The sequence below is a fragment of the Bos taurus genome, chromosome 6 (genome assembly GCF_002263795.3).
Source record: "Bos taurus isolate L1 Dominette 01449 registration number 42190680 breed Hereford chromosome 6, ARS-UCD2.0, whole genome shotgun sequence".
In the NCBI taxonomy this organism is placed as follows: Eukaryota; Metazoa; Chordata; class Mammalia; order Artiodactyla; family Bovidae; genus Bos; species Bos taurus.
This window is the reverse complement of record NC_037333.1, coordinates 104,691,872-104,719,438: the sequence shown is the minus strand read 5'-3', so window position 1 is coordinate 104,719,438 and position 27,567 is coordinate 104,691,872. Positions and strand designations below refer to the sequence as shown.

The following is a 27,567-nucleotide window of genomic DNA, read 5'->3' as shown; positions in this document are numbered from 1 at the left end:
CTCCATACTTTTTCCATAATGGCTGCCCCAGTTGACATTCCCACTAATAGTGTAGGAGAATTCCCTTTTTCCCATGTCCTTGCCAACCATTATTTCCTGTCTTTTTGAAAATTGCCATTTTAATTGGTGTGTGGTGATATCTCATTGTGGTTTTGATTTGCATTTTCCTGACTAGTGATGTTGAGCACTTTTTCATTTACCTGTTGGCTATCTGTATGTCTTCCTTGGAAAAAGGCCTATTCAGTTCCTCTACCCATTTTTTTTGGATTGTTTGGCTTTTTGCTCTAGACTCATATGAGTTTTTATATATTTTGTACATTAGCCCCTTATCAGATACATGATTTACAAATATTTTCTCCCTTTCAGTAGGTTGCTTTTGATTTTGTTGATGGTTTCCTTTGCTGCACAGAAGCTTTTTAGTTTGATGTTGTCCCACTTGTTTATTTTTGCCTTTGTTGCTTTTGCTTAGTTGCCAAGACCAATGTCAAGGGACTTATCACCTATGTTTTTTTCCTAAGAAAACTCATGTTCAAGTTTTTAATCCATCTTGGGTTAATGTTTGCATATGGTGTTAGGTAGTGGTTGAATTTTATTCTTTTGCTCAAGGCTCTCCAGTTTCCCAAGCACCATTTATTGAAGAGACTGTCCTTCCCCATTTTATATTCTTGGCTCCATTGTCATAAATTAATTGATCATATTTGTGTGGGTTTATTTCTGGGCTCTCTCTGCTGTTCCATTGGTCTGTTTCTGTGCCAATGCCATACTGTTTTGATTACCATAACTTTGTAATATTGTTTGAAACCAGGGAGCATGATACCTCCAGCTTTGTTGTTCTTTCTCAAGATTGCTTTATTTATTTGGAGGCTTTTGTGGTTCCATACAAATTTGAGGATTGTTTGTTCCATTTCTGTGAAAAATGGAATTAGAATTGTGATAGGGATTGTATTGAATCTGTAGATTTCTTTGGGTAGTGATAGTATGGACATATTAACAATATTAATTCTTCTAATGCATGAGAACAGAATCTTTCCATTTATTTGTATCTTCAGTTTTTTTTATCAATGTCATTTTTAGTGTATAGACCTTTCACCTCCTTTGTTAAATTTATTCTTGGATATTTTATTCTTGGGGATGCAATTATAAGTGGGATTGTTTTCCTAACTCTTCTGATAGTTCATTTACTAGTGTATAGAAATGCAAAAGATTTTTGTATGTTGATTTTTCATTCTGCAACTTTAATTTGTTGATAACTTCTAACAATTATTTGGTGGAGTCTTGAGGGTTTTCCATAGAAAATTTGTCATCTGCAAATAGCAACAGTTTTACTTCTTCCTTTTTTAATTTGATGCCTGTTTTTTTCTTGCCTAATTGCTCTGGCTAGGATTTGTAATACTGCGTTGAATAAAATTAGCAAGAGTGGGCATCCTTTTCTTGTTACTGATCTTGGAGTTTAAGTTATCAGTGTTTCACTATTTGAGTATGCTATTAGCTTGGGCTTATCATATTTGGCCTTTATTATGTATGTTCCCTCTATACCCACTTGATTGAGAGTTTTTATCATGAATACATGTTAAATTTTGTCAAATGCTTTTTATGCATCTATTGGGATGGTCATATAATTGTTATCCTTCACTTGGTTAATGTGATATATCACGTCTGCGGATGTTGAACCATCCTTGCAACCATGGGATGAATCCCACTTGATTGTGCTGTATGTAGTTAATATGTAGTTGAATTCAACGGGGGTGATATTTTATGGAGAACATAGTCTAACAACGCTTGTTAACCTGTTGTGTGACATAGACCTCCTTTCGGAATAATTTCAAGTGCCCCAAAAGAGAATATAAAGGGTTACGGAGGACAGTTACTTTAGATACAACTCTCCCTACGGACAGCCCTGCTGTTCTAGACTGTGGGAAGAGCTGCCCTCACTGCTCCCAGGGGCCGCCAGCAGGTAGCCGGGTCCCAGGCAGGGCAGATTTGGGCGAGCAGTAGCCAGGTGAATGTGAGGAGGGGGGCTCGGGGAAGATCAAGCATCGGGCCTGGGTAGGGGGACTGCGTGTCTGGACTGAGAGCCCAGCTCCGCATCTGCTGGCCGTGGTGACAGCTGCAGCAGCAGTAGCAAATGCCTCCTTCCAGAGCACCCACTGTGTCCGGTTCTGTCCTCTCATCACTGCATTGAGTCAGTCCTCCATGGTCCCACCAGCCCTGGGTGTGCGTCCTCTCGCTGCTATTGGCTGGCAGGAGCCTGGGCCCGGAGGAGCTGGGTGACTTACTCAGGGTCTGGCTGCCTCTCCTGGGCACGGTAGGCAGGCAGGGCTGCCGCTCCTGCTGGAAAGCCGTGCCCGTGCTCCATTGCTGCCTCTGCTGACACAAGTCCCAGGGCCACTGCGCTACCTCTTCCCACTTCCTTCATCACCCAGCTCCATGCTCGTCCGCCTCCGCTGTCCCGCTAGGCTGCCCTCCTGAGCCAGGTGGTCTTGTCCTTGCCTGTGTGTAGCCGCCACCGGGATCCCCGATGGCACCTTTCCTGTGGCTCTTTGGGTCCCGAGGCAGCCGTGGCTCCACCCTGTGTTGGAGATGGGGACTCGTGGCTGGGGCCCGCATGGCCAGTGGCCAGGGTGGCTGTGTGGGGTGAAGGGAGGGAGCAGTGGATCTGGGCCAGGGACCTGGGCACGGCTCCTGGTCACACCTCCTGACCTGACACACAGTGCCTTTGCATGCCGTTTCTGCCCAGGATGCACGCTCACCCTGCCCAGCGGCTCCCGGGCCTCCAGGGCATGCCTTCGAGGCCCAGAGGCAGCATCATTTTGTCTCCCAATCCCTGGACCCTGCAGCAGGGGACGTCTCATCACCCAGCCCAGTCTCCTCAGGGACTGTCATGTGTCCACCTGCAAGACGTTCCTGGGCCCATCCCGCGGGCCGGTGCTGGTTGCTTTGCAGATGGTGGGGCAAAAAGTCAAGTCCTGTGCTTATGGGGACCACCCTCTGGGGAGGGTCAGGCTCTCCCTGAACACTCTTGTCCAGGGTGGAGGTGATGGGGGCCCCGGAGGGTCTGCCGTGCTCAGCTGGTCTCAGCTCAGGGGTGGGGTTGGCGTCTGGGACTCAAGGGCATCTGTGAGACAGCTGATTAGCCAGTGACTGATGCGTCACCAGGGTGACTGGCAGTGTCAGAAGGGCAGCCGCATCCACAGCTCCATGGCGTGTCTGGCGTCCCTGAGGCCCAGTCATAGGTGTGCCCCAGGCTGTCTACACTGGGCCCAGAATACAACAAGTGGCCAGTTTACAAAGACGGTGATACGTGGATGTGATAAAAAATGAAGATGGTACAGAAATTGTCCAGTGTGGGGAGACTGTGCGACCTTCATCCCCAGAGGCCTCCTGGGTCTGTGTTCTGCGCCTCCTTCCAGACACAGTGCCTGTGTGCCCTGGCGTGGGCTCGTGTGTGTGCATCTGTGTGTACGTGTCTGTGTGTGTCTGTGTCTGTCCATGTCTGTGTGCATGTTACTGTGTGTGTGCTCATGTCTGTGTATATGTTACTCTGTGTGTATGTCCGTGTCTATGTGTATGTTACTGTGTATGTCCATGTCTGTGTGTATGTTGCTGTATGTGTACGTGTCTGTGTGTATGTTACTGTGTGTGTGTCTGTGTTACTGTGTGTGTTTATGTGTCTGTGTGTTTGTTACTGTGTATATGTCCGTGTCTGTGTGTACGTGTCTATGTGTATGTTACTGTGTGTGTGTCTGTGTTACTGTGTGTGTGTATGTGTCTGTGTGTACGTGTCTATGTGTATGTTACTGTGTGTGTGTCTGTGTGTTACTGTGTGTATGTGTGTGTGTTTGTTACTGTGTGTGTATGTGTTTGTGGGCTTCCCTAGTAAAGAGTCCACATGCAACGCAGGAGATCCTGGTTTGATTCCTGGGTCAGGAAGATCCCCTGGAGAAGGGATGGGCTACCCACTCCAATTTTCTTGGGCTTCCCTGGTGGCTCAGACAGTAAAGAATCCACCTGCAATGCGGGAGACCCGGGTCTGATCCCTGGGTCAGGAAGATCCCCTGGAGGAGGGCATGGCAACCCACTCCAGTATTCTTGCCTGGAGGATCCCATGGACAGAGGAGTCTGGTGGGCTACAGTCATGGGGTCGCAAAGAGTTGGACACCACTGAGAGACTAAGCACAGCACATGTGTGTGTTTATTACTGTGTGTGTGTATATCTGTGTGTATGTGTCTGTATGTATGTTTCTGTGTGTTTGTATCTGTGTGTATCTGTTTGTATGTTTCTCTGTGTGTATCTGTGTATGTGTCTGTATGTATGTTTCTCTGTGTGTATGTATCTGTGTATGTGTCTGTATGTTTCTCTATGTATGTGTGTTACTGTGTATGTGTCTGTATGTTTGTGTGTATCTCTGTGTATGTGTATGCATGTGTCTGTGTGTGTCTGTATGTTTCTATGTGTATCTGTATGTTTCTCCGTGTATCTCCGTGTGTATGTATGTTTCTCTGTGTGTATGTATCTGTGTATGTGTCTGTATGTGTCTCTGTGTATGTATGTATGTTACTGTGTATGTGTCTGTATGTTTCTCTGTGTATGTATGTATGTTACTGTGTATGTGTCTGTATGTTTCTCTATGTATCTCTGTGTACGTGTATGTATGTTTCTGTGTGTCTGTATGTTTCTATGTGTGTATGTATGTTTCTCTGTGTATCTGTGTGTATGTTTCTATGTGTGTCTCTGTGCATGCATGTTTCCACGTGCATCTGTGTGTGTGTTACGGTGTGCGCACACACTACCTCATCAGTTGCCCTAATCCCCCGCCCTCTGCCGCCTACAGGTGTCCGTGCTGGTCCTCTTTGCCCTGGCCTTTCTCACCTGTGTCGTCTTCCTGGTCGTCTACAAGGTGTACAAGTATGACCGCGCCTGCCCTGACGGCTTCGTCCTCAAGGTAAGCCCCCAGCCCCTGGGGCCCCCAGTGCTTTTGTACCTTACCCCCCTGCTTGACTCACGGCTCCCAAGGGATGGGCCTAGAGTGGTGGGAGCTCCCGGTGGGGGCCCTGCAGGCAGGGCAGGGGGTGCAGTGGGGATGTGGGGTGAGTCCCCTGCCTGGCAGGCCCAGTGCAGCCCCTGGGGGTGTGGTGAGGAAGTGGAGGTCCCAGGAGAGGGAGACCTGCACTGCCATGCGGGGGTCGGGAGCCCAGCCCCGAGAACGCGCGTCCCTGGTCTGCCTGCCGCAAAACACGGCTGGACTCTCTCTGGACGGATGATGCTCGCTTTGCTGAGCCGTGTGATGACTCTTTCCACAGAGGCTGCACGGAGAAGCAGATGCGGGGGACTGCAGGACTAAAGGGAGAAGAACAAGGGCGGGGCTGGGGTGAGGGGACACGCAGGAGGTGGTGATGCGCACGGGCCAAGGGCTTGCTCCTGAGTCCCCCACAGTCAGATCTGGGCCCCGTTTGGTTCTGAACTTCCTGGAGCCAGTATGAGGAGGAAGACCCTGTGGGTTCCAGGACTTGGTGCTGCTGGAATGAGGCAGGACCTGGTACTGAGCAGGAGCCGACCCAGCCTGGTCGCCGCTGTCACTGGGCGCCCGTGCTTTGGCCGATGCTAATGTGAGGGCCGTGGGGCCCTCGTATGGGCTCCTCCTCTCGCAGCTCCAGAGCTCCTAACATTCTGTGCCCATCACGTGGGAGGTCTGTGAGGGCGCCTTGCAGGCCCCTGGGGAAGGACTCCGGGCTGGTGGAAGCCCGCCTGCCCCTTCCACCAGCCCCTGTGCGCACTCTGGTGGGGCCCAGGCTGGAGGAGTTGATGGTCTGTTTGGAGGCTCAGAAGATGCTGGGGTTTAAAGGAGGTGGATCCAGAGGGCTGGGAGCCAGCAGGGCAGAGCCAGGTGGGTCGGTGGGGTGGTAGGCAGCTCCCAGGTACCTGCTGGCTGGTCCATACATGGCCCACCTGGTGGGGGAGCCAGCCGTGGCTAGACTGGAGTGTCGGCCAGAGACCCCCGGGGGACGGGGGAAGTGATGGGACAGTCATTTGGGTGGCTGTGGAGGCTGTGGGTTGGAAGGGAGTGACGGGGGGCCAGTGAGATGACCCAGGAGGCTAGTAGAGGGGAGCAGGGGAGAGATGGGGGTCTGGACAGGTCGGGGTTCTGAGGATGGAGCAGGAGTGACTCTGGGAGGCAGGGGTGGCAGGGCAGGAGGGGAGGACCCAGGGGTCACGGAGGAGCCAGGGTGACACGGGAACTGTGCCCTGATGGAACCTGGGTGTGCGGAGCATGACTTCCTGGGGACCAGAGCCCTCATCCAGGTGGACTGCTCACGCATACCTGAGGCCACAGCCCGCCTCGGGGCTTCCTTCTGGCTCATTCTCTGTGACCCCGAGTGCAGAGGAGGGCGGGTCCGAGCTGTCTTCTCCATCTTGCATGGCCAGGTTCTGCTAGATTCGCTGGTCCAGGTGGGGTCAGGGAGATGAGGGCCAGTCCTTGGGCTCACCGCACCGCTGGATGGGGCAAGCGTGTGCCTGTTTAATAGACTCTGTAGGTTGATGCTGGGCTCAGCCAGCCTTGGGGATTTAGAGCCCCAGGGAGATTGTTCTGGATCTTCGTCCGCTGGGACTTGGCAGTCTCCCCTGGCATCTGAGGGGCGGTGTCTTTCCTGGATAAGGGGAGCCTGGAGGGCCGGGGAGCTGCTGCCCTCAGGCTACGGCCGGAGCAAGGAAGGTGTGAGTGTGTCTCCTTCCTCCCTTTCTGCGTGTTCGCGCATGTGATCAAATGCCGCCACCCAGCAGTTTACAGGGGCTTTTACCTCAGATCTTTGATGCTCCCAGAAACCCTGTGGGGTAGATGTCATTAGACCCCATGATACCAACAGGAAATTGAGCTCAGACACGTCCGTGGTGCCCAAGGTTAGGCCCTGCCCTTCATTCATTACTCAGTGCGTATGAAGGGCCCCCTCCTGTGTGCGTGGTGGGGTGCTGGGCGTGCTGCGGGGCGGACAGGCAGTGCTGGGTGCCTGCCCTTGAGCTCCCGTTCTAGCAGCAAGCCAGCAGACAGATGCCCAGATGATGTGCGTGCTGCCAAGAGTTAGGAAACAAGGAATACAGGGTGACTGAGTGTCTGTGGCCACCTCTTCCAGGAAGACCACAGGGCTTGTCCGGCAGGGATCTAAATGAGAAGGGGGCATTGGTGTGGACCAGCTGTGGGCAGTGCTTGTGCTGGGGGGACAGAGTGGCCTGGGCCCCCGAGGAAAGGGCTGATGGGCACAGGTGCCCAACTTCTGGGATGCGTGGAGGGGCGGGGACCAGCCCCTTGCTGAGGCTGGCCCCAAACTGAGGAGTGTCACAGGAGATCTCAAAGAGCAGACATGCGCTGCAGAGGACACTAGGTCTCTAGCTTTTTTTTTAAATCATGAAGTCACTGTGCGAGCACTATAGAAAGGTCTTAAACATAATGGGAACCGCCCCAGACCCCCTTGAGGTCTTTACGCTTGGGTGTTCCTTGTACACTTCCTCTTGGGGAGCCTCCATGTGAGCTTTAATAGCTGACCAGGGCTGTTGGGACACTTTTCCTGGACTCCCTCACCCATCTGGTTGTCGTCTGATGTTTAGAGGCTCCGTGACCTCCCTGCGCTCACCCCTGACATGTGGCTCTGCTAGGGTCTTTCTGGCCCAAGAGGGCAAGGTCACAGCTTCCTGAGAGCCCTGGCCCCATCCCACTCCCACGTGGCTCCCACACGCCCCCTGGGGTCTTGCCCGCCACCGGCTCGCCCCTCCCCACCCCTGCAGTGCCTCCAGAGCATCCCTGTCTTGCCACCTTGCTGTGTTGGCAGCAGCAGGACCGTCTTGTTTTCTTTGGCCTGGGCACCTGGAGAAGCGGGAATACCCTGTCCTGTCTGGAGGCCCGTCTCAGCCTGGAACAAAGTCACTCGCTGCCCAGCAGGTGCTGGTGGCTTCAGAAGGTCGTGCCAGACCCTGTGCTGGTGGCATGGACAGAGTGGAGGTGAGGTGGCAGTGCAGAGGGGCGGAGGGTGGCTGCTGGCTCTCTGGATGGGGGCCAGTTCACCTGCAGGGCTGGCCTGGGAGTGAACAAAAGGTTCAACCCTGCAAAGCGTCCCTGCTCCCCTATGCCCAGGTGTAGCTAGAGGTCAGGACACTGGTGAGAGGTCAGGACATCAGAATCTGCCTGCAGTGTAGGAGACCCAGGTTCGATCCTTGGGTTGGGAAGGTCCCCTGGAGGAGGGCATGGCAACCCACTCCAGTATGCTCATCTGGAGAACCCCATGGACAGAGGAACATGTACAGTCCATGGAGTTGCAGAGAGTCAGACACGACTGAGCAACTAATACACACAGTGAGCACAGCTGTTCTGGTAAACTTTTGTGGCTTCCCTGAAATATCAATAACCTCAGATATGCAGATGACACCACCCTTATGGCAGAAAGTGAAGAGCAACTAAAAAGCCTCTTGATGAAAGTGAAAGAGGAGAGTGAAAAAGTTGGCTTAAAGCTCAACATTCAGAAAACGAAGATCATGGCATCTGGTCCCATCACTTCATGGGAAATAGATGGGGAAACAGTGGAAACAGTGTCAGACTTTATTTTTTTGGGCTCCAAAATCACTGCAGATGGTGACTGCAGCCATGAAATTAAAAGACATTTACTCCTTGGAAGGAAAGTTATGACCAACCTAGATAGCATATTGAAAAGCAGAGACATTACTTTGCCAACAAAGGTCCGTCTAGTCAAGGCTATGGTTTTTCCAGTGGTCATGTACGGATGTGAGAGTTGGACTGTGAAGAAAGCTGAGCACCGAAGAATTGATGCTTTTGAACTGTGGTGCTGGAGAAGACTCTTGAGAGTCCCTTGGACTGCAAGGAGATCCAACTAGTCCATCCTAAAGGAGATCAGTCCTGGGTGTTCATTGAAAGGACTGATGCTGAAATCGAAACTCCAGTACTTTGGCCACCTCATGCGAAGAGTTGACTCATTGGAAAAGATCCTGATGCTGGGAGGGATTGGGGGCAGGAGGAGAAGGGGATGACAGAGGATGAGATGGCTGGATGGCATCACCGACTCGATGAACATGAGTTTGAGTGAACTCCAGGAGTTGGTGATGGACAGGGAGGCCTGGCGTGCTGTGATTAATGGGGTCGCAAAGGGTCAGACACGACTGAGCAACTGAACTGAACTGATAACTCAGTTGGTCTAGAATCTGCCTGCAATGTAGGAGACCCCAGTTCGATCCCTGGGTTGGGAAGATCCCCTAGAGAAGAGATAGGCTACCCACTCCAGTATTCCTGGGCTTCCCTTGTGGCTCAGCTGGCAAAGAATCTGCCTGCAATGTGGGAGATTTGGGTTCAATCCCTGGGTTGGGAAGATCCCCTGGAGAAGGGAAAGGCTACCCACTCCACTATTCTGGCCTGGAGAATTCCACGGACCATATAGTCTGTGGGGTCGGAGTCAGACACGACTGAGCGATGTTCGTTTCACTTTACTCCATCTTCACTAAACCAGCAACAGTGAGTCTCGCATCTCTGAGGCGAGGCAGTAGCTACGGCAGCCGCAGCAGGGAAAACACCCATGGAGCCTGCCTGGGCTTCAGAGGGGCCTGGTTGGGGAAGAGGTGGTTGGATCTGCTGTCAGAGTCAACTTACTTACACAGCTCCACCAGACCCCAGAGCTCTCTAGACCTCCTGCCCCCGACTATGTCCCATCCTTCACCCCCGGCCCTCTTCTCAGACCCGGAGTGATGAAGCCACAGCTTGGCGGTCCGGGCTGGACGAGGCGCAGTGCCTTCCCCCTGCTGATTGCCCATGTCCGCCCCTTCTTAGTGTGGGTGGCGGAGCGGAGGCTGTGTGGCAGGCGTGGGGCTGCAGGCCTGGGCTCGGCAGGTCTGTGGATCCCCAGTGCCTGGCCCTGAACTGGCGTGGTGGCTCTGAACCCCATGGGCAGCCCCCACCGTGGGAGAGCCCCCGACCCTCGGGCTGACAACGCCTCTTCACAGATGCAAGGCTGGTGTCCTCTGTAAGAACCGTTCAACGTGGAGAGGGAGCCCTGGGTCACGCTTGTTCAGGCTTCTAAATGGGCTCAAACAGGAGCCTTTGTAAGACCCCCGTGTGGTCCCTTTCCCCCACAAATCACCTGTTGAGCCCTCTGTGACTGCTCCTGACACCGAGCAGTGGTCCTGAACAGTGGGAAGGCCTCTGGGTCCTGAGGGTGGCATGACCGCCTGGTGCCCAAAGAGGGCCTCGTGAAGGCTGTGGCATTCGCTGGGTTCCCGTGGTTCCGGCCGTAGGAGCAGCTCCTCCTGCCAAGCCTGCCCTCCCCACCAAGCCCTGCAGAGCACCGCCATCCCCACCTCTGAGGAAGCCGAGGGCCCAGCGGGGACCAGGCCAGTGGGCTGCAGGGCTTGATGAACGCTGGTGGAACTTGGGGCTGCTGGGGGTGCAGCCCTGCCCTGGTGCCCTGGGGAACTTGCTGCCTTGTTTCTCACTGTTCTGCCTTTGGGCAGAGTGTTGACCGTCGGCAGCTTTGTGGGTGGAGTCCAGAGTTCCCTGAGCAGAGGCCCTGGGCTGGAGCTGGGTTCTCACCCAGGTGGGTCTCGCTGGCCACATCTATGAAATGGAACTAACGGATCCCAGCTCACAGGGAGATACTGTGCCCACAAGGCGCTCGGCGGCTTACTCAGAAGGAACCAGTATGGTGGCTGGGCCGCGGTCTGGTGATGGGCCTTGGGTCTGCAGGATAGACCCCACAAGGAACAGCCCCTTAACAGGGAGGAGCTAACCTGCCTTTAGCTTCTGGAGGCTGAGGAAGCCTGCACTGGGCAGGGACGAGGCTCTCAGAGGAGGTTCCCCTTGTGTGTCCCAGGCTGGAGCTCACGTCCACTGGGCAGCAGCTGCCATCGGCCATGCAGGTGACCATCGGAGACCCGTTGTGGTCTCCATGCTGGGCCCACGCAGGGAGGCACAGGAGCGCTTTGAACAGCCGGGGTCTTGCTGGGCCCTAGGGGGTTGGCGGGATCCCGCCAGTGTGCTTGCCCGTGAGGTGGTTGAGGCTGAGACGCTGCTCCAGGGTTATCTGAGCGCTGGATCCTGCGGGCGGGGCTGGGAATCCGGTTTAAAACTCTCCCCGGTGACCGTGATGTGGCCGAGTCTGGAACCCCTGTCACTTCACGCTCCCTTCACCGTGTGACAAGGAGACGGTGGCGGTGCTGTGATGCTTCTGTCGTTTGGAAACACAGATGGTGTGTCCCACCAGATGGAAGGCTCTTCTCCTGTTAAAGCCGCGGCTGGCAGGCAGTGGGGCTCCGGGAGGTCTTCCTGGAGCCCCAGTTCTGTCTTGGGCAGCGCTGCCAGCCCCTGGGGGTGTTGTCCCTTTCCTGGCAGGGACCAGTCTAGGAGGTCAAAGCCGCTGAGAAGGGGCCGCGGGAGCAGTGGAGGGCAGGCAGCTTCTCTGTGGGCTCCCCTTCCAACCTGCCTGTGCCACACCCCTCACATCCCACTGGCCAGAAGTTAGTCCTGCGGAGGGGCACACCTCTCGCATCCCATTGGCCAGAAAGTCCCGTGGAGGGACTCATCCCATTGTGGACGGACACACCCCTCACACCCCATTGGCCAGAAATTGGTGCTGGGAGGGCTGGGAAATGTCCTGAGCTGGGCGCTCTGTACCTGCTGAGCTCTGGGAGAGGGGGCTGGTGCCGACCGTTGGCAGCCCGCCACCCTTCCTCGAGGGCGCGCGCGCGCGCGCGTGTGTGTGTGTGTTGGTGACAGTGGGTGGTGGCTTAGCCCGGCTTCTGGATGGAAGAAAGGCAGCTTTTGGCGGTGGGGGTCTGGGGCGGGCTAGACTCTGGGTTAGCTGACGAGACAGGGATTCATGTCTCCACGCCCAGCCTGCCCCGGATTCTGTGGTCGGTAGGGAAGCGCCTCTTCCCTAGTGGACAGCTTCCTCGGGACAGCCTCCCTCTCAAGTGCCCTGGTGGGGTTCGCGTGTCTTCCTGCTGCTCTCTGGTTCTCAGGGTCACACCAGTCCCTCCCAACCCCCTGACCCTTGCCTTCTCCCGGTGTTTGTGTCCTGAGGCTCCTCGCCCTCTGCTGTGCCACGGGCCTCTCTCCAGCCTGTGTCCCGGGTCCTCCTGCCCCCAGGCCCAGCTCACGTGCCCTCAAGTGTGCCTCCCCTAACCCCCCTGCCCCCAACTGGCTCACAGAAGCCTTTCTTCACTGTTGCGTCTGGTGGACATGTCAGAAGTTCCACTGTATTCTAGTAGATTTAAAATGGTCTTCCCTGATAACTCAGGTGGTAAAGACTCCAGCGGCAATGCAGAAGACCCTGGTTCGATTTAAAATAAATCGCGAGTGTAAGGTCTTTAGAGCAACAGGAAGGACCGCTAAGTCCCTTCACTGTGGCCTTACAGACGCCCCTCCTGTTACGATGCCATCAACGCCAGGCGGTCAGCTCAGCACTGAGTCTCTCCCAAACCCAGGGAGGTACTTGGTGACCACGGGTGTTACCTGGAGACTCACGGGCCCGCCTCCTGCGTCAGTGTGTGTGTCTCAGGGGCCGCTTGTCTTGCAGAACACCCAGTGCATCCCAGAAGGCTTGGAGAGCTACTATGCCGAGCAAGACTCCAATGCCCGGGAGAAATTTTACACCGTCATTAACCACTACAACCTGGCCAAGCAGAGCATCACCCGCTCCGTGTCGCCATGGATGTCCGTTCTGTCGGAAGAGAAGCTCTCGGAGCAGGAGACCGAGGCCGCAGAGAAATCCGCTTAGCGAGATGGGCAAGTTCCTTAATGGTGTCGCTTGAAGGTAACAAGGGGACTTTGAGGGACATTTCATCAAATATAATTACTGATAATTTATAGAGGTTACTCATGTATGGTGCAACCGCTTCTGTTTGCTAATTGCTGCTTTGCAAATACAACTTGCTGCGGACCATTCACGGGCGTAAAGTCAAGTGCGTATCAGCACTGCTTAGGGAGCTCTGCCACCACTTTCCATGTTAGGGAATCTTAATTTAGTGACTTTCCTGGGATTTATTGGATGCTGTCAAAAAAAAAAAATTTACACTGGATATGCAAGGGGTTTGAACTTCAGATAAATAATAATGCATTTTGTGGAATTTTTTTTTTCCTTTTAAACCACCTTGCTGTTTCGCAAACCTTACTCCACAGCCACATCTAGAGTGATCCCTGCTGTGCTAAGGGCAAGCTGTACTTCACGTTTCTTCCCACCTCCCAGAAGGGTACTCCGATAGGCCAAGAAGCCCATGCCCCATAGTGAATGGTGGAGGACGGTGGGAGGGAAGCAGAGAGGCCCGGAGGCGGGGGCGGCCATGCCCTCCTCCCCCGCGCTCACTGCCGAGTGCGCAAGCGCTGCAGCGAGGACGTGGCGGCCTCTCTGTACAGAGGGCGCTGGCCGGGCAGAGGAGTCAGTGTGGCCCCTCAGTACCTGTGAACTGGGTCAGAGCACGTGAGGTGGGGACTCTGGGAGGAGGGGACCCTGGGCCACAGGCTACAGATCCCCGTCTCCCTGTAGGTAGTCTTGTCTGTTCTGTGATGGGTGGAGTAGGAATGAAATCCAACCAGCCCTTTTGTCCACGTCTATTACGAACAAGTTTGCACCGACATGCCCGTGTTAGCAGGTTAGTTTTGGAACACTTAGTTGGGTGGGAAAAGTGAACAGTGTAATTGCTGGTATAAGTCAAGACTATGTTGATTTTTATTTTGTGGGACAGATGTAACTCCTTTGATGTAAGAAACAGGCTGGAAAGGCTGGGAGGGGGGGCTGCAAGTCCAATTAATGACATTTCCATTCACAATCTTTGTAAGACAATTACGTTTCAGCCTGAATCTTGACATTAAAAGTATATGTTTACAGAATTACCAGTTAGATAAACCAAGTGTGTAAGAGGATTATATAGAAAAAAAGACATTCACAGACATTTTCTTCCGTGTTATTTGAATGTGTTGTTTCTGGTGGACATGTCAGAAGTTTCACTGGTTTTTTTTTTTTTTAATCAAAAATAAATGACACATAGTGCAAGCTGTGTTGTAAACAAGCATGGTGGTCATGGCCATCTCCATTACTGTTCCCTGAAATGTGCTTCCAAAACATAAACAGTATATTTTATTATTAAGGGTGTCTGGAAACAATGACTGTGGCCTTGGAGCAGTGGGTGGGCATGTAGAGTTGTGGACGTTGTGCGGCTGTGGGGACGCAAAAGAGCAATAACTGTGCCAGAAGTCCTCCTGTGTAGAGAGGATCCATCAGCCAATTCCAGCCCACGTCAACGCAGTGCCAAGGCAACCCTGTTTGTGTTTTCTAGTAGGCGTGTATTTTATAGACTGTAAACTCGTTCACGTGTAACTTTCGACATTCTCAGTCTGTGCAAATAAAGAACACAAGGATCCCTGTGGAGGCCCTGGCCTGTCTTGTGGAGAGCCCTTGACCATACCCTGGGGCCCACGAGTACCAGGGACTTTCTGCACAGATGTGGTTGCAGATGCTTCACGAATCTGTACCAGTGGGCGTTCCCAACTCCTGGGGCCTGGGTGGGAGGAGAGGCCCAGGCCCTTCTCTGGACGCAGCTTCTGGGGGGCCCCAGGGGCAGGAAGTCAGGCCTCCCCTGCCCGCCCCCCTCTGCCGCAGGAAAGTGCTGGGAGGAGCCAGGCCCCTGCCCACATTTCTTCCCCGACAGGAGGCAGGTGGCCCGCAGTGACATCCTAACCTTGGACCCACCAATAAGACAGTAAGTGGCCGCGGTTCTATACTAGTTTCACAGGGTGAATGAAGGCGAGCTGGCTTTTCCTCTGCTCAGGAGTCTGTGCATCAGTTGCTCAGGCACACAGGAAACCACAGGGAGCGCAGGTCATCTGCCCTGAGGAGCGACTGACCGCGTTCTTCCTGCTGGGGTGGGGAATGGCCGCTGCCTCCTCTGAATTGGAGACGTTTGTGGAGCAGGAAGCCCACCAGGCCCCCTACCTGGGGCAGCCCCCGCCCCCCAGCAGCCCCATCAGGTGCAGGAATAACCATCCCCCCGCTCCTTCCCTCTGGCCTCAGGATTGCAGCGCAGACCAGTTTCAGTTGTGTGGTTTTCTTTTTCATTACTGAATGCTTAAGCCACAGGTCTGGTGTCCCTTCTGTGAGCACACGTCTCAGCCCCGCTCCCATCAGTGGCTCCGGTGCGGGGCGCCGTCCCCCGGGCCGCCTAGCTGTCGTACCAATCGAGGAAGAGCAGGGAGAAGGAGCACATCACCAGGAAGAAGAGCACCCACACCCGGAAGCCTGCGTTGTTCTTGATGGCCTGGGGGAGGAGGGTAGGGGGTTGGTCCGAAAGGCCCGCGCGTGTCCACCGGCGCTCCCCCTGCAGGGCTGGGACTGTGGGGGCAGCTCCAGCCTGTCCCTACCTTGCACGGATGGCTTAGTTTTTAAGCAAAACCGAAAGGTGGGTTTAAGATCTATTAGAAGACAGAGAGGGTGCCTTGCCCTCGCTGGCTAGCCACCATGTGGTGCCTCTGCATGAGTCCCCCAGGAGAAACGGCTCACGTCCGCCCAGGGTTAGACCCACACAGGCAGGCTCAGCATGCGTGTCTGCTACCCTGGCCTGTGTTTCCTGGCAGTGCGATGGAGGTGGTGGCCCAAGAGTGGTCCCACATCAACCCAAACCTGAGGACTGCACCCAGAAAATAAAGTCCACTCGACAGAGTCGACTCTGGTGGTCCCGTCGAAGACCAGGGCTCTGGTCCAACAAGCTTCTCCAGTGGCACCCAGCCTGGACTTAGGGAGTGGCCCCTGCACCCCAGAACGCTCCTCTGCAGGGCAATGAGTGGGCCCTGGGCTGGGCAGGATGGAACTGTGGAACCGGTCCATCCAGTGCATGGTCCTGCGACCTGCCGTGTGTGTGCGGCCTTGACGAGGCGACCACCACCCTGGACTCAGTGCCTCCAAGTCATTCTCGGGACCTAGAGTACCCACCTCTCTGATGTCTTCATTGCCCTCCTTGATATTCTCAGTTGCTCCAACTACTAACTGGTGAATATTGTCAATCTCGGCTTCCTGTGGAGGACAACAGCAGATAAATATAACTGTCCTCCTTCCCCAAGTGTCTGTCACAGTAGAAACAGCAGCTGCTGCATGCAAAGGGCAGGGGCTTTACACACGTGAACCCACATGTTCTCACAGCACCCAGGAGGTAGGCAACACTCCCATTTTACCAAAGGGAAACTTCCGGCTCAGAGAAGCTTAGTAACTTTCCTGGAGAAACACAGCACCCAAGTGGCAGGACTGGGACTGGACGGGGGCCTTGTGCTCCCTCCACCCCAGCTTGCCACCTTCCCATCCACTCACCGGACAGGAAGGGACAAACGTACGAGCTTGATCACAGAGCGGCTGCCACACACCAGGGCTTTCAAGGTGCACGTGGCTTTAAAACACACACAGTAGCTTCAAAATGGTGCTTTGGTTGCAAAATTTTAGTCAGAATACTTGGAAACCTTACATGTGGGCTCCTGGGCTTACACAGAAGCATCTGGCTAATAACCCATCCTGCACCCCAACACTGCCCTCTAAGGGGCAGGGCTGGCTGTTCTTCCCCCTTCCTCTAGGGGGTGGGTGGGAATGTAAACAAGCTCGGGTTTTAGGGAAACCAGACTGACATGGAACCGGTACCGCAGAGAGGAAAGCGACCTTCAGCCACCCGCTTCCCAGCAGTGAGAGCCACACAGTGGAAGACCCGAGGGCCAGGGACCGCCTTGTTCTCTAACTGCGTCCTGGAGACGCTCCCAGTGGGGGCAGGTGCTCCCATGAGTGTGTTGTGAGAGCCACCTTGCAACACAGATGAGAAATCCCAGACACACTCAGCTCTTTTCAGGTCTTAGAAATCCTGGGAAGCCAGGTGCAGCTCAGTCTGTGCTCTGCAAGCCCCTCCCAGGTCAAGCCCCGGAGCCCTGGGTGTGACGCAGGCTGGGCCTTGCTCCCACCCCGCGGGGTGCCTGTCCAGAACTCCAGGACAGCTGCTTCCTGTCTGAGAAGCAGCCCCCTAACCAGAGCAACTGTGAATGGCAGTCAGTGCCCCTCGGTGGCTGGGCTGAGGAGCAGACACAATGGCTGTGGAAGTAAGTGCTGCTAGTGCACTCAGCCACTCAAAACCTGAGTGCTTCTCGCTGCACATAGGCTCTGCCCGCTGGTGAAGCTCTGGCTGTGCCACGAAACAGGGCATCACCCAGGTCGGCTGCAGCCACACCCACAAATAACAACGGTTCCTAGTTCAGTTCCGGATGGAGAGCCCAGGGCGGGCCGGGCACTTCCTATTCTCCACCCAAGAGGGACACGCGTGACCTGGGCCCCAGTCTGCAGAGGGGGAGGGGGCTGGGGAGTACCGCAGGTCATACAGCGAGCAATGGGGAACCAGGTTGGAGCTGGCTGTCTGGCTCTGCTGGGGCTCGGAGAGGGAGACATCTGATTGAGCTGTTTTCTGTGTTAGGTGGCTGAACTGATGCCCATTAGGCTTCTAAATGGAGGCTTAACATATATGGACTAGAATAGTTCCTGCAATGTGCTCATGAAAAGAGCAACTCTTGCAAACCTGAACAGCCTTGTGTGCCCAGTGTGCAATGATCTGACTCTGGCTGTGTGGTTTAGGGGACATTTTGTGAGTGGAGTCTCTTAAGTCAAGTGGCCCAGTTTAACACAGTGGAGAAAAATGATTTTGTCCTTCAAACCTTCCAGTCTGTGGATGCTGAATACAAAAGGGAAATTTTATCAGGTGTTTTCTAAAAATTTTGTCGGTTAGTGGCTAGAAGAACTTCCAACAGCAGGCAGGTAGAAATGAAATGAAAATCCACTTATGAGAACAGTCACACTTCCTGTGAGGACGGGACACCCGAGGTGGCAGGGACCTGGCATCTGGGAGGGCCGAGCCTGAACCTGCAGCACTGCTGATTGTAAAGCTACTACCCATCAGGCACTGTGCTGGGCACTTTCCGTGGGTTATGTCTGTGCCTTACGACAACCATACAAAGGCTGCTCCATTTTATAGATGGAAAAATACTGTGGCTCAAAGAGGCTCCCCAGCTTTCCCGAGGGCACCCAGAACCGCAACCTAGCTGTCTCCCTTGCCCAGGGGCTCTGCCGCGTGGAAAGTTGTCCCACAGTCCATGGAATTCTCTAGGCCAAAATACTGGAGTGGTAGCTATTCCCTTCTCCAGGGGATCTTCCCAACCCAGGGATCCAACCCAGGTCTCCTGCATTGAAGGTTGATTCTTTGCCAGCTGAGCCATCAGAGAAGCCCAAGAATACTGGAGTGGGTAGCCTATCCCTTCTCCAGGGGATCTTCCTGACCCAGGAATCGAACCGTGGTCTCCTACTGCAGGTGGATTCTTTACCACCAGAGCCAGCAGGGAAGCCCAAGAATACCAGAGTGGGTAGCCTACCCCTTCTCCAGCAAATCTTCCCAAGCCAGGAATTGAACCCAGGTCTCCCGCACTGAAGGCCTATTCTTTACCAGCTGAGCCACAAGCAAACAGTTGCAGAGGCCTGATGACCTCAGAAGAAATGTCCCAAGTTCTGAGTAGATGCCCCTGTAAGATAAAACTGAAAACAATTATTTTTTCTTACCTGCTGTAAAACCTTCTCTGTGAAGATCTCTTGGAGTCTGGTGATTTCAACCACTTTCCCTTCTATTTGCCTTCATTAAAAAAAAAAAAAGAAAAGAAAAACAGATACACATTAACTGTTAGTACCTGGTGATCTTAACAGCAATGTCACACATTTCTAAAGAAGTCGTCTCTTCTAAGTGAAGGCATGGGAGGGAAGGAACACCATGGTGACTCACAGTGGCCTGCTCAGGACACAGGCTCAGGAGGGCAGAGGCTCATGCTCCTCACTGGTTCCCCTTTAACGCCCTTCAGCCTTCTGGGTGTACTGGATGGTTTGGAAGCCCACCCCTACCACTTCATAAGCTGACCCCTGGGACCCCTGACTCCTGAGTCAGTGCGGGGCCAGGAGCACATGGCTGTACCCAGTAGTTACAAAAGGCAGAGTCTCCTTTAATGCTGAGCCCTGTCCTAGCAACACAGTCATATGTGGTGGGGATTCAGAAGAAAACGCCAGAATATGCTGTCACCCAAAACCCTGTTACCACTCAGCAGGTTAGAGGAAAGAGTACATTCGCCATTCAAACCAACTCTCTGTGGAAAGGAAACCTCCTTTGATTCCGGCTGAAAATATCCCATCTGGGTTCAGCACCAGAGCATGTGGGCCTCTCCTGGTTGCCTGGACAGCACAGGCGACCCTGGGGTGGTCTGGCGGGTGTGCGTCTAGAGGCTGAGCTCCCAGCCCAGGAGGAAGCAATGTTCGGTGGGGAGATGACTCCTCCAGACCAGGTGAGGGAAGCAGAAGAGAGGAGAGTGAGGAGGGGCCAGGGCAGGAAGAGCACCATCTTGAAGAAGGACTGGGAGGCCCGCCTGTGAGGGCAGAGGCTGCAGAAGAACCCAGGGCAGTGGTCAGGGGAAACCCTGCACTCAGCCTCCAGGGCTGCAAGGCTGACATGTCAGGACGAGTCTTCTTTTGGGAAGTGGCCACGATGCAACAAGAGTTTAAGCACGTCCTTTCAGAACACTCCCGGCATTCCCAGGGCAGCAGGCCCGAGTGCTTTCACTGGAGGGCTGGGCGGTGACTCTACTCACGTGGGCCACAGCCATGGGCCTTCTGTGTGGCTGATAGCCTGGTCAGGGAGCAGCCAGACCCCAGTGGAGCCCTCTGCAGGGCTTCCCTCTGCCAGCCGTCCCTGCTGCTGCTACTGCTGCCGCTAAGTCGCTTCAGTCGTGTCCGACTCTATGTGACCCCATAGATGGCAGCCCACCAGGCTCCCCCATCCCTGGGATTCTCCAGGCAAGAACACTGGAGTGGGTTGCCATTTCCTTCTCCAGTGCACAAAAGTGAAAAGTGAAAGTGAAGTCGCTCAGTTGTGTCTGACTCCTAGCGACCCCAAGGACTACAGCCTACCAGGCTCCTCTGTCCATGGGATTTTCCAGGCAAGAGTACTGGAATGGGGTGCCATTGCCTTCTCCGGCCAGCCGTCCCTATTTATACTTAATTAACCCCTTTCATCTTAGGGTAGCTAGGTACAGACAATCCCCTCCTGGCAGCTGTCATGACATGTGCCATCATGACCTTTCAGATGGGGCTGCAGCACCTGGGAGCCTGGGAGCGGCCCACAGAGGGTACCTCGCAGGCCCACAAGTTGAGGGGCAGTGAATTCGCGCAGCTTCCTTACGGGGGGCTGGAGGCAGGGGTAGCTACATTTGGCCCAAGGGCCACATGTGGATGCCTGAGCACCAAACTAAATGAGTAAAGTTTCTACTTTCTGGGAAAGTTGTAAACTAGGCCATTTGCTCACCCGGGAACCCCACAAACATACCTGACTTCGTCAAACAGGCTGTTCATTTCACCAATCAGGCGCTGATTTTCTTGTTCAAACTGTAAGGAAACACACACATTAACTCGAGTCTCAAAGCAACCCACCCAAAGGCAAGTGTCGAGCACAGTGAGTCTGTGCAGAACTCTTTGATCCACCCTCCGAGAACCACGCCGGAGCCCCTCTTTCCAGCATGGAGTGAGTCAGCGTTACTGGGAGACCTTGAGCATTCACGTGAGGATAGCCAGGCTGCAGGAAGAAAATGAAACCCCGCAGTGCAGTGGGGCTGCCTGAGGCTAGACTTCTCAACTCGCTCGTTTGAACCGCAAGCGTACAAGCTGACTTTTATGACTGATGGCGAGCGTGGAGAAGTGTGGGTCATCCCCGTGATGCGTGTACCACGTTGTGTGTGTCTCCAACCTTCTGTGTGACTGTGAGCTGCCTGGACCCACACACCTGTTCCAGCTGCAGTCACACATGCAAATGTTCTCTGAGGCACCTCTGTGCCGGGCACCGCACAGGGAAGAGAAGGGAGCTCTTGGCCTGCAGAGGCTGGAAATCCAGCTGAGGACCAGGCCACCCTGCCTTAGTACAGCAGCAGGGATGAGGAAGATGAGGGGCAGGGGCTCGGTTCACCTGGGTGCGCTGTGCTCTGCCTCTGCCCTGCAGGGGAGCAGCCTTGCTATCCTGGCTGGTGCCTTCCCGTGCTGCTCTGCCAGGTTTCCTCAGCACCCTTGCTGGCTTCATGCCTTCCCTGCTGTCTAAGGTCTGCCCTCCCTCCCTTTTGGTCTAGGTGATCTGGTCCATTCCATCCCTGCACCATGAGCATGGGGCCACTCCACACTGAGGCCTCCACTCCACCCCAGACCCACCGGGTCAGAAGACAGAGAGGGGGAGCGGCAGGGGGTTGGAGGAGTGCTGGGGAAGCCCCCCCGAAGGGCCACCCCAACCACAGCAGGCTGCCTTGCCGTCTGCTGAGACGGTACTGAGATGGCCCTCCTAACTGTGCATCAAGCCGATTCAAGAGAATATAACTTCACTCCTGAGTTTGAAAGAATCAGCTCCGTTAATTGTTAGCAGTCCAGTATTTAAGAAAAAAATATTATTACTTCAGCATGTGGGTGCTAATTTGACTAATTCTCTCAGGTACTTTACTCAGGTTTTGGATTTTTCCTTTGGGCAAGGGGCATTTTCTTTGAATTCTTCTAATGACAAAATATGGCCCCAACCTTTTAAATCTACAGTCCTTTCATGCTTTTGAACTATTCCTAAACAAAATTAACTAGTGGTTTGAGGTGGTTTATTACTGGAATGTTCCTTGAGAACAAAGCTTGCTTTTTTCCCTCCCCAGCTGAAGGGCATGTGGCTTCCATTCAGGCCTTTGTGTTACTGTTCCTTCTGCAGGGCTCCCAGTTAGCTATGTCGGGAGCGGATCACATTCTGGCTCTGACTTCCTGCCAGATGGGTTCTTGCAGTTACCTGAGAAATTCCCCATCCCTGGAGGAAGTGAGAGAAACAAAGGCCTGAAGGGATCAAGCAGTAAGGTGGGATGAGGGGAGAGGTGTGTCTATGGCCAGCCTTAAGGAGTGCAGGCTCCATGCATGGGGCGGGAGTTACAATGAAACTGCATTAACAAAAAAACAACACAGCAGAACCTGTTTCCCACAGCCCAGTGCCCAGGAGCCTTCTATCTCGATGGCCAGTCGATGGCCGGTCGATGAGGCAGAGGCCAGGCTGCTGCCCGCAGTCCCCTGCACAGGCAGGGTGGTTTCCGAGGTTGTCTGGGCAGCAAACCCGTACACCTCCTCTCTCATCTGCCGAGTGAAGCAGGGAGCCACCAACACCAGGGGAGGTGGGGGATACGGCAGGGGCTCCAATGACCCATGTCCTGTGTCCTCAGGGGGACTCCCTGGCTGACCCTGGGCCGGCCACTGGCCTTCTGTGTGGCTGTCAGTTTCTCTGTGTGAACAGACATGGTGGGTGATTCCTATCCTTTCCTGCCTGATCCTGAGGGTAGGGAGGGAAGCCTCCTCCATCTTCTAAACTGTTTGCCCTTGGGCGGGTAACACCCTCTCAGTGCCTCTGTCTTCATCACTAAACTAGGGGAAACTAGAGTACTAATAGAGTTGGTAACAACTTTACCTCTATGAATGTTAATTCTTGTTATGTCATTCTCCAGGACTCAGATTCTGGATATGCAAAATGAGTCATTAAATGCTTTGGAGGCCCCTCCCTGGGATTCCCTGGTTGCTCAGTCAGTAAAGAATCTGCCTGCAATGTGGAAGACGTGGGTTCAATCCCTGGGTTGGGAAGATTCCTTGGAGGAGGGCATGGCAACCCAGTCCAGTCTTTTTCCCTGAAGAATCCCCATGGACAGAGGAGCCTGGCGGGCTATGATCTACAATCCATGGGGTTGCACAGAGTTGGATATGACTGAGTGACTAAGCACGCAGCACAGCACCCCGGTTTCAAGTTCAAGAGGACCACACGGCTCTGGGTCCCTTCAGTCTCTCGGGCATGAGGAGTCCACGCACAGCACTCTCAGCGGGGCTCCCTGGCACCACACAGGCACCGTGCAGCTGCAGCCCCACAATCAGCACCAAGGACAGGGGTGCCTCCAGGCCCTGGGAAGACACACCTGCCGGCGTCTTGCTCCATCTCTGTCCCCCTGAAAAAGGGGCTGAGAGGCCTAGATGACGGGGAGGGTGGGCAGGCCTGTCCTGGGGAGAAATGACAGCAGCCAGCCGGCCTTTCTGGGCTGTTCCACGCTATACTGCTTAGGTCTCACCCCAGAATACGGTGCTTTCCCTCAGTGCAGACCCCCAGCAACTGCCAACAACAGTGGGAGGTGTCGCGGTTACAAGTCCTACCACATGGGGCGTCTAAACTAATAAAGCTCAAGTGCTCAGACGCCGCTGGACAGAGCAGGTGATATGATTTAACTGCTTTATTCCATTTAGAAGTCGGCCAGACTTTCGAACAGGACCTCCCAAAAGGGTTTATAATCTGGTTTAAAGGCTGCAGATCCACATTGTGCATACTTTGTTATAGAAATCCTTTTCTAATCCAGAAAAAGAAAATCACTCCTCCCAAGGCCTCTGAGTGTCAAATGAGGAGAAATATCTGCGCTGCAAAGACCTAAGAAGAGTTCACTAGAGCAACACGGTGGACCCACGGGGGGCTTGGCCCAGAGGGCAGCCTGCCTCTCAGCTTGGAGCCCACTCCCCAGACCTGCTTGGGGCTCTTCCAGTTATGTTTTATTTGTGCCAAACACCTTCACACCTGTGGCTCCATGCCCCTCACCCTGACCTCCACCTGTGCCCCAGTGAACCTTCCCAGGGTCTAGACCCCAGCTTTCACCCGTGTGGCGCTCAAATTCTATCAACAATGCTCATGTTCCCAATGTGTAAGCCAAGCGTGGCCACAGACCACAGGCCCTGCCAGCCACCCACCTGGTGCTTCCAGGGGCCTGCCTCACGGCACAGGGGCCGTGGGACACTTTTCAGGCAAACTGAAGAACTGAAGAACAGGAGTCACTTTCATGTCTTTAAAACTTACCCCAAAGAAATAGATTACTAAGTGCAGTGGTTTCACTGGAGGCAAGTAAAGTGAAGGTGGGCTCAGAAAGGAGGTGTTTTTCTCTGTGTAACATCAGAAAACAATTTGGTTCCACTCAGCCTGACCACAAACATCTGCTTATATTAACCCAGGGGTATTAATATACCTGTATCACGAGTGATGAATGGAAATGTGCGAAGAATTACATAATGCTCCGCAGCCATTCTGGAACAAGTATCAACAGCTCATGTGGGTGAAATAATGGATTAAATTGCTATTATAGAGCTTAATTCATTATTTTACCCTGAGGAAAAATTCCAAAACAGTGACTATGAATTATGACCACAATTTGCTATTAACGCTTTCCAATTTAAAACCAATAGTGTGGCATTTCTTTTTCTTCATTTTCAGGGTTGAGCCTTTTAAATAAGATTCGGGTCAGTCGGACTGTAAGGTATGGTACTTGGCTATGAGCCCCCGTTAAGAAAGGAGTGAAGTGAACATCAAACAGCCTGTCGTAACGGTGCTGAATGGAACAGCCTCCTGCCCCATCCTCTTGCAATAACGCAATAAAAATTAGGGAGGGATGCCCTGCTGGCTCTGATCGCTAGGGTCACCAGTCTCGTGACACCGAGGTAGCTAGCATTATTGGGACTGGTCGCTGGCACGTTTTTGGACGATGCTTCCGTCAAGACAGCACAAGGAAAGGCACGCATGGTGCTCCAGCCATCATTATGGAAAGACAAACCTCACGATGTGAACGTGTGTTTCTCATACGCATCGATTACATCACCCTCTGAACATGCAGGGAACGCAGGACCCCATGGGCCCAGCAATAATCTCTCACTGTTGGCGAGGAAACAGCCGCTGAGCAGCTGCTATGTGCCCTGCACTCCGCTGGGCGCTCATATATACATGACCCCATTCCTGACAACCCTGTCAACCTCCCAAGCTCAGGTTCAGTGAGGCTCAGCTTCTTGCCCCCAAATTACAGAGGCAGTAAGTGACACAGAGGATTCAAAACTTGCTCTGTCTCACAGCTCACGTTGCTGCATCATCTCTCACTGGGGCCGAGCATCTGCTGATCACAGATATCCTTGCTGCCAGCCCTCCTCTGGTCCAGCCCCCGTGCAGCCGACAACTTCTGAGCCCACGTCTGTGGACGTTCACATGCTGCTGCTGCTCACCGCTGCCCGGTGGGGGGGAGAGGCAACAACTGGCAAACAACGGCCTGCCATTCCTCTACCTATTTCCTTTATGAAGTGGGGCAGCGTACTTTAAAAAAATCCTTAAATAGAAGCTACGTTCTGCCTAAACACAAATGTATTCTTTCTTAATGAAGGGACAGTGCTGTACATATTTTTATCTCTAGCAAAGATAGGGTGGTCACGTTACATGATCTGGGGGAACACATGACATCATTTACAGTTATAAACTTATTTTGTATAAACTGAAGAAGAACTATGAGGTTTCAGGAAATTTGGCCATCATCTAGCTATAGGGGAGCATGATCAAACTGCCCTTCAGTCTGCTGGCTTCTCCGCCTTGACCTGCTCTGGCCCTGTGTCCCAGGTGGCGTGTGTCTCTCTCCACCCTGGATGTGCTTTCAAACACCTGCTGTCAGGGGTCTCCCACGGTCACGTCTCCAGCTGGAGCCCCAGGCCCGGGATCCCAGCACCCACCAGACACCTCCTAGGACCCACACCTGCCCCTGATGGAGGGCATCACCCCGACTGCCGGCATCCTGCGTCCCCAGGTTAGAAAGCTCCCGGCTCTTTCTCCTCCCTCTCTCTCTCACGCCCAGCTGCCCTCCCCGATCACCAAGTCCTGCCCACTTCCCGTTTCTCATCTCTGCCCTCACTGCCCGCCCTGGCCATCACCCTCAACCTCTCCCAACTGGACTGGCTAGCAAGGACTGCTGCTTGGAGTTGTGTGCAGGCTTCTGGGTGGCATGCTTGCTGGACTGGGGAGCACTGAGCAAGTATCCCAAATTGGAGGTGTATCTGGACCATGACAGAAGCAGGGTATCCTATACTGCTTTAAGGTATCTGAGTTACTTCCTGGGCTCAGAATTATTTTTGTCTATCAAGGACACAGGGAGCTCTGCCTCTTGTTCCACAGCCTCCGAGGGAGTGCCCCAGAGCAAGTCCCAGGAAAATCGAGGCTAATGGTATCATCACTGGAATCAGTGTCACACTTCTGAGATGATTTAAAGGGGAAACTGCTCATCCGAGAGAATGAATGTTGGTGAAACAGCCCTGAGTACAAAGCATGTATGAGGCTCCAGTGAGCAGCAGCTACCACCCAACGTGGCCCTCCAATCCTGCCGTGAGTGCAGCACACACATCACAGCCCTTCCTCTGCATTCATACGTGCGCGCATGCACACACACACACACACACACACACACACACACACACACACACACACACGAGGGCATGCCCGGCTCCCCTCCCCTGCCCCGGGCCCTGCTAGAAACGGACCAGACTGGGGCTCGGACCAGGTCTATCGCTTTTCTTCTGAAATTCAACCAGAGATGATAAGCTGCAGCTGGCAACTAGGGCATGGGTGACTAAAAGGTGACACTGGCAGTTAAAGTGGCACTCGTCATTCGCAGTCATTACTTACGCTTTCTTCACAGTATCATGTACCAGCAATTCAAACAATTAAAAAGCACCATAGCAATGAATATAAAAGAGTCATTTAGAAGACTGTTTTACTGCTGCCAAAAAGACATCTAATATTAGTAATGTTATTCTAAGGCAATTTCTTCCTTAATTATGCTATTGCAAATTTAAAGCATATGAAAAGTATACTAAGAATTAGGAAATCAAGTGGAAAATTGTATCTAAACTATAATTTTTAAAGCTCAGCATAAAAATAAGGGTAACAGCATTTAGGGTGACCTTCTATTCAATGAAATATTCTTACTAAAACTAGTTAAAAACACATGATTAGGAAGAGACTAGCTTACCATTTGTATTTCTTCTGGGGATAATTCATCTTCACCTTTGCCATCTCCCCAGCTTCCCAATTCAGGTTGTGCTTCAACTGGAACCTTTTCTGTTTAAAAAATAAATAGAAAGCAAAATAGTCACTTTAGAACAGGTTGGTTTAGGAGGCAAGCATATTAAAAAAACCCGAGACGAAGCAAAATTGTAGGGCTTTGTCCATCCATATTTGATTATCTCTCAGTTAATATTCAAGTACTGTGGTGTGATCCTTTACAATGTTTGGACCTGTGCTGTGTGTGTGTGTGTGTGTGTGTGTGTCAAAAGGGGACCCTCCATAGAGTTTCGGTACTGCCGTGATCTCAGCAATGGTCACAAACCAAATGGATGTTTTTCAGGACCAGTTTTCAAGTGGACTTTACTTCAAAACACATACTCACACACATACATCCTTCCCTCTGCTTTTTAAAGCCTGTCAAATGTACGGGCAATTTCATTAAAATGTTTCCTGTATTTCATTAAAATACAGGAAATGACACACCACCCCTCATGCCCTTCCCCCCCAGAAGTAGCCACTCATTGGTGCTGTGATGTGGCCTCGCAGGCTCTCTCTGCCATGTTCACATACAAACAGATAAGCAATTCCCT

At 53.2% G+C, this 27,567-nt stretch overlaps 2 protein-coding genes across 6 annotated transcripts in view; one reads left to right on the top strand and one right to left on the bottom strand.

Moving 5' to 3' along the window:
• NSG1 (neuronal vesicle trafficking associated 1) overlaps positions 1 to 27,567 on the top strand; it is a 52,399-nt gene that overhangs the window by 19,133 nt on the left and 5,699 nt on the right. For 2 of the 3 annotated variants that reach the window (XM_005208217.4, NM_001077957.1), the window contains 2 exon segments: positions 4,833 to 4,943; positions 12,565 to 14,410. In XM_005208217.4, the coding sequence (XP_005208274.1) occupies positions 4,833 to 4,943; positions 12,565 to 12,765 (312 nt within the window). In that variant the 3' untranslated portion in view covers positions 12,766 to 14,410. 3 annotated transcript variants of the gene reach the window in all.
• STX18 (syntaxin 18) overlaps positions 13,692 to 27,567 on the bottom strand; it is a 118,405-nt gene continuing 104,529 nt past the window's right edge. For all 3 annotated transcript variants that reach the window (NM_001099719.1, XM_059887641.1, XM_024993409.2), the window contains 5 exon segments: positions 13,692 to 15,298; positions 15,970 to 16,050; positions 18,610 to 18,679; positions 20,414 to 20,472; positions 26,943 to 27,031. In NM_001099719.1, coding sequence (NP_001093189.1) covers positions 15,203 to 15,298; positions 15,970 to 16,050; positions 18,610 to 18,679; positions 20,414 to 20,472; positions 26,943 to 27,031 — 395 coding nt within the window. In that variant the 3' untranslated portion in view covers positions 13,692 to 15,202.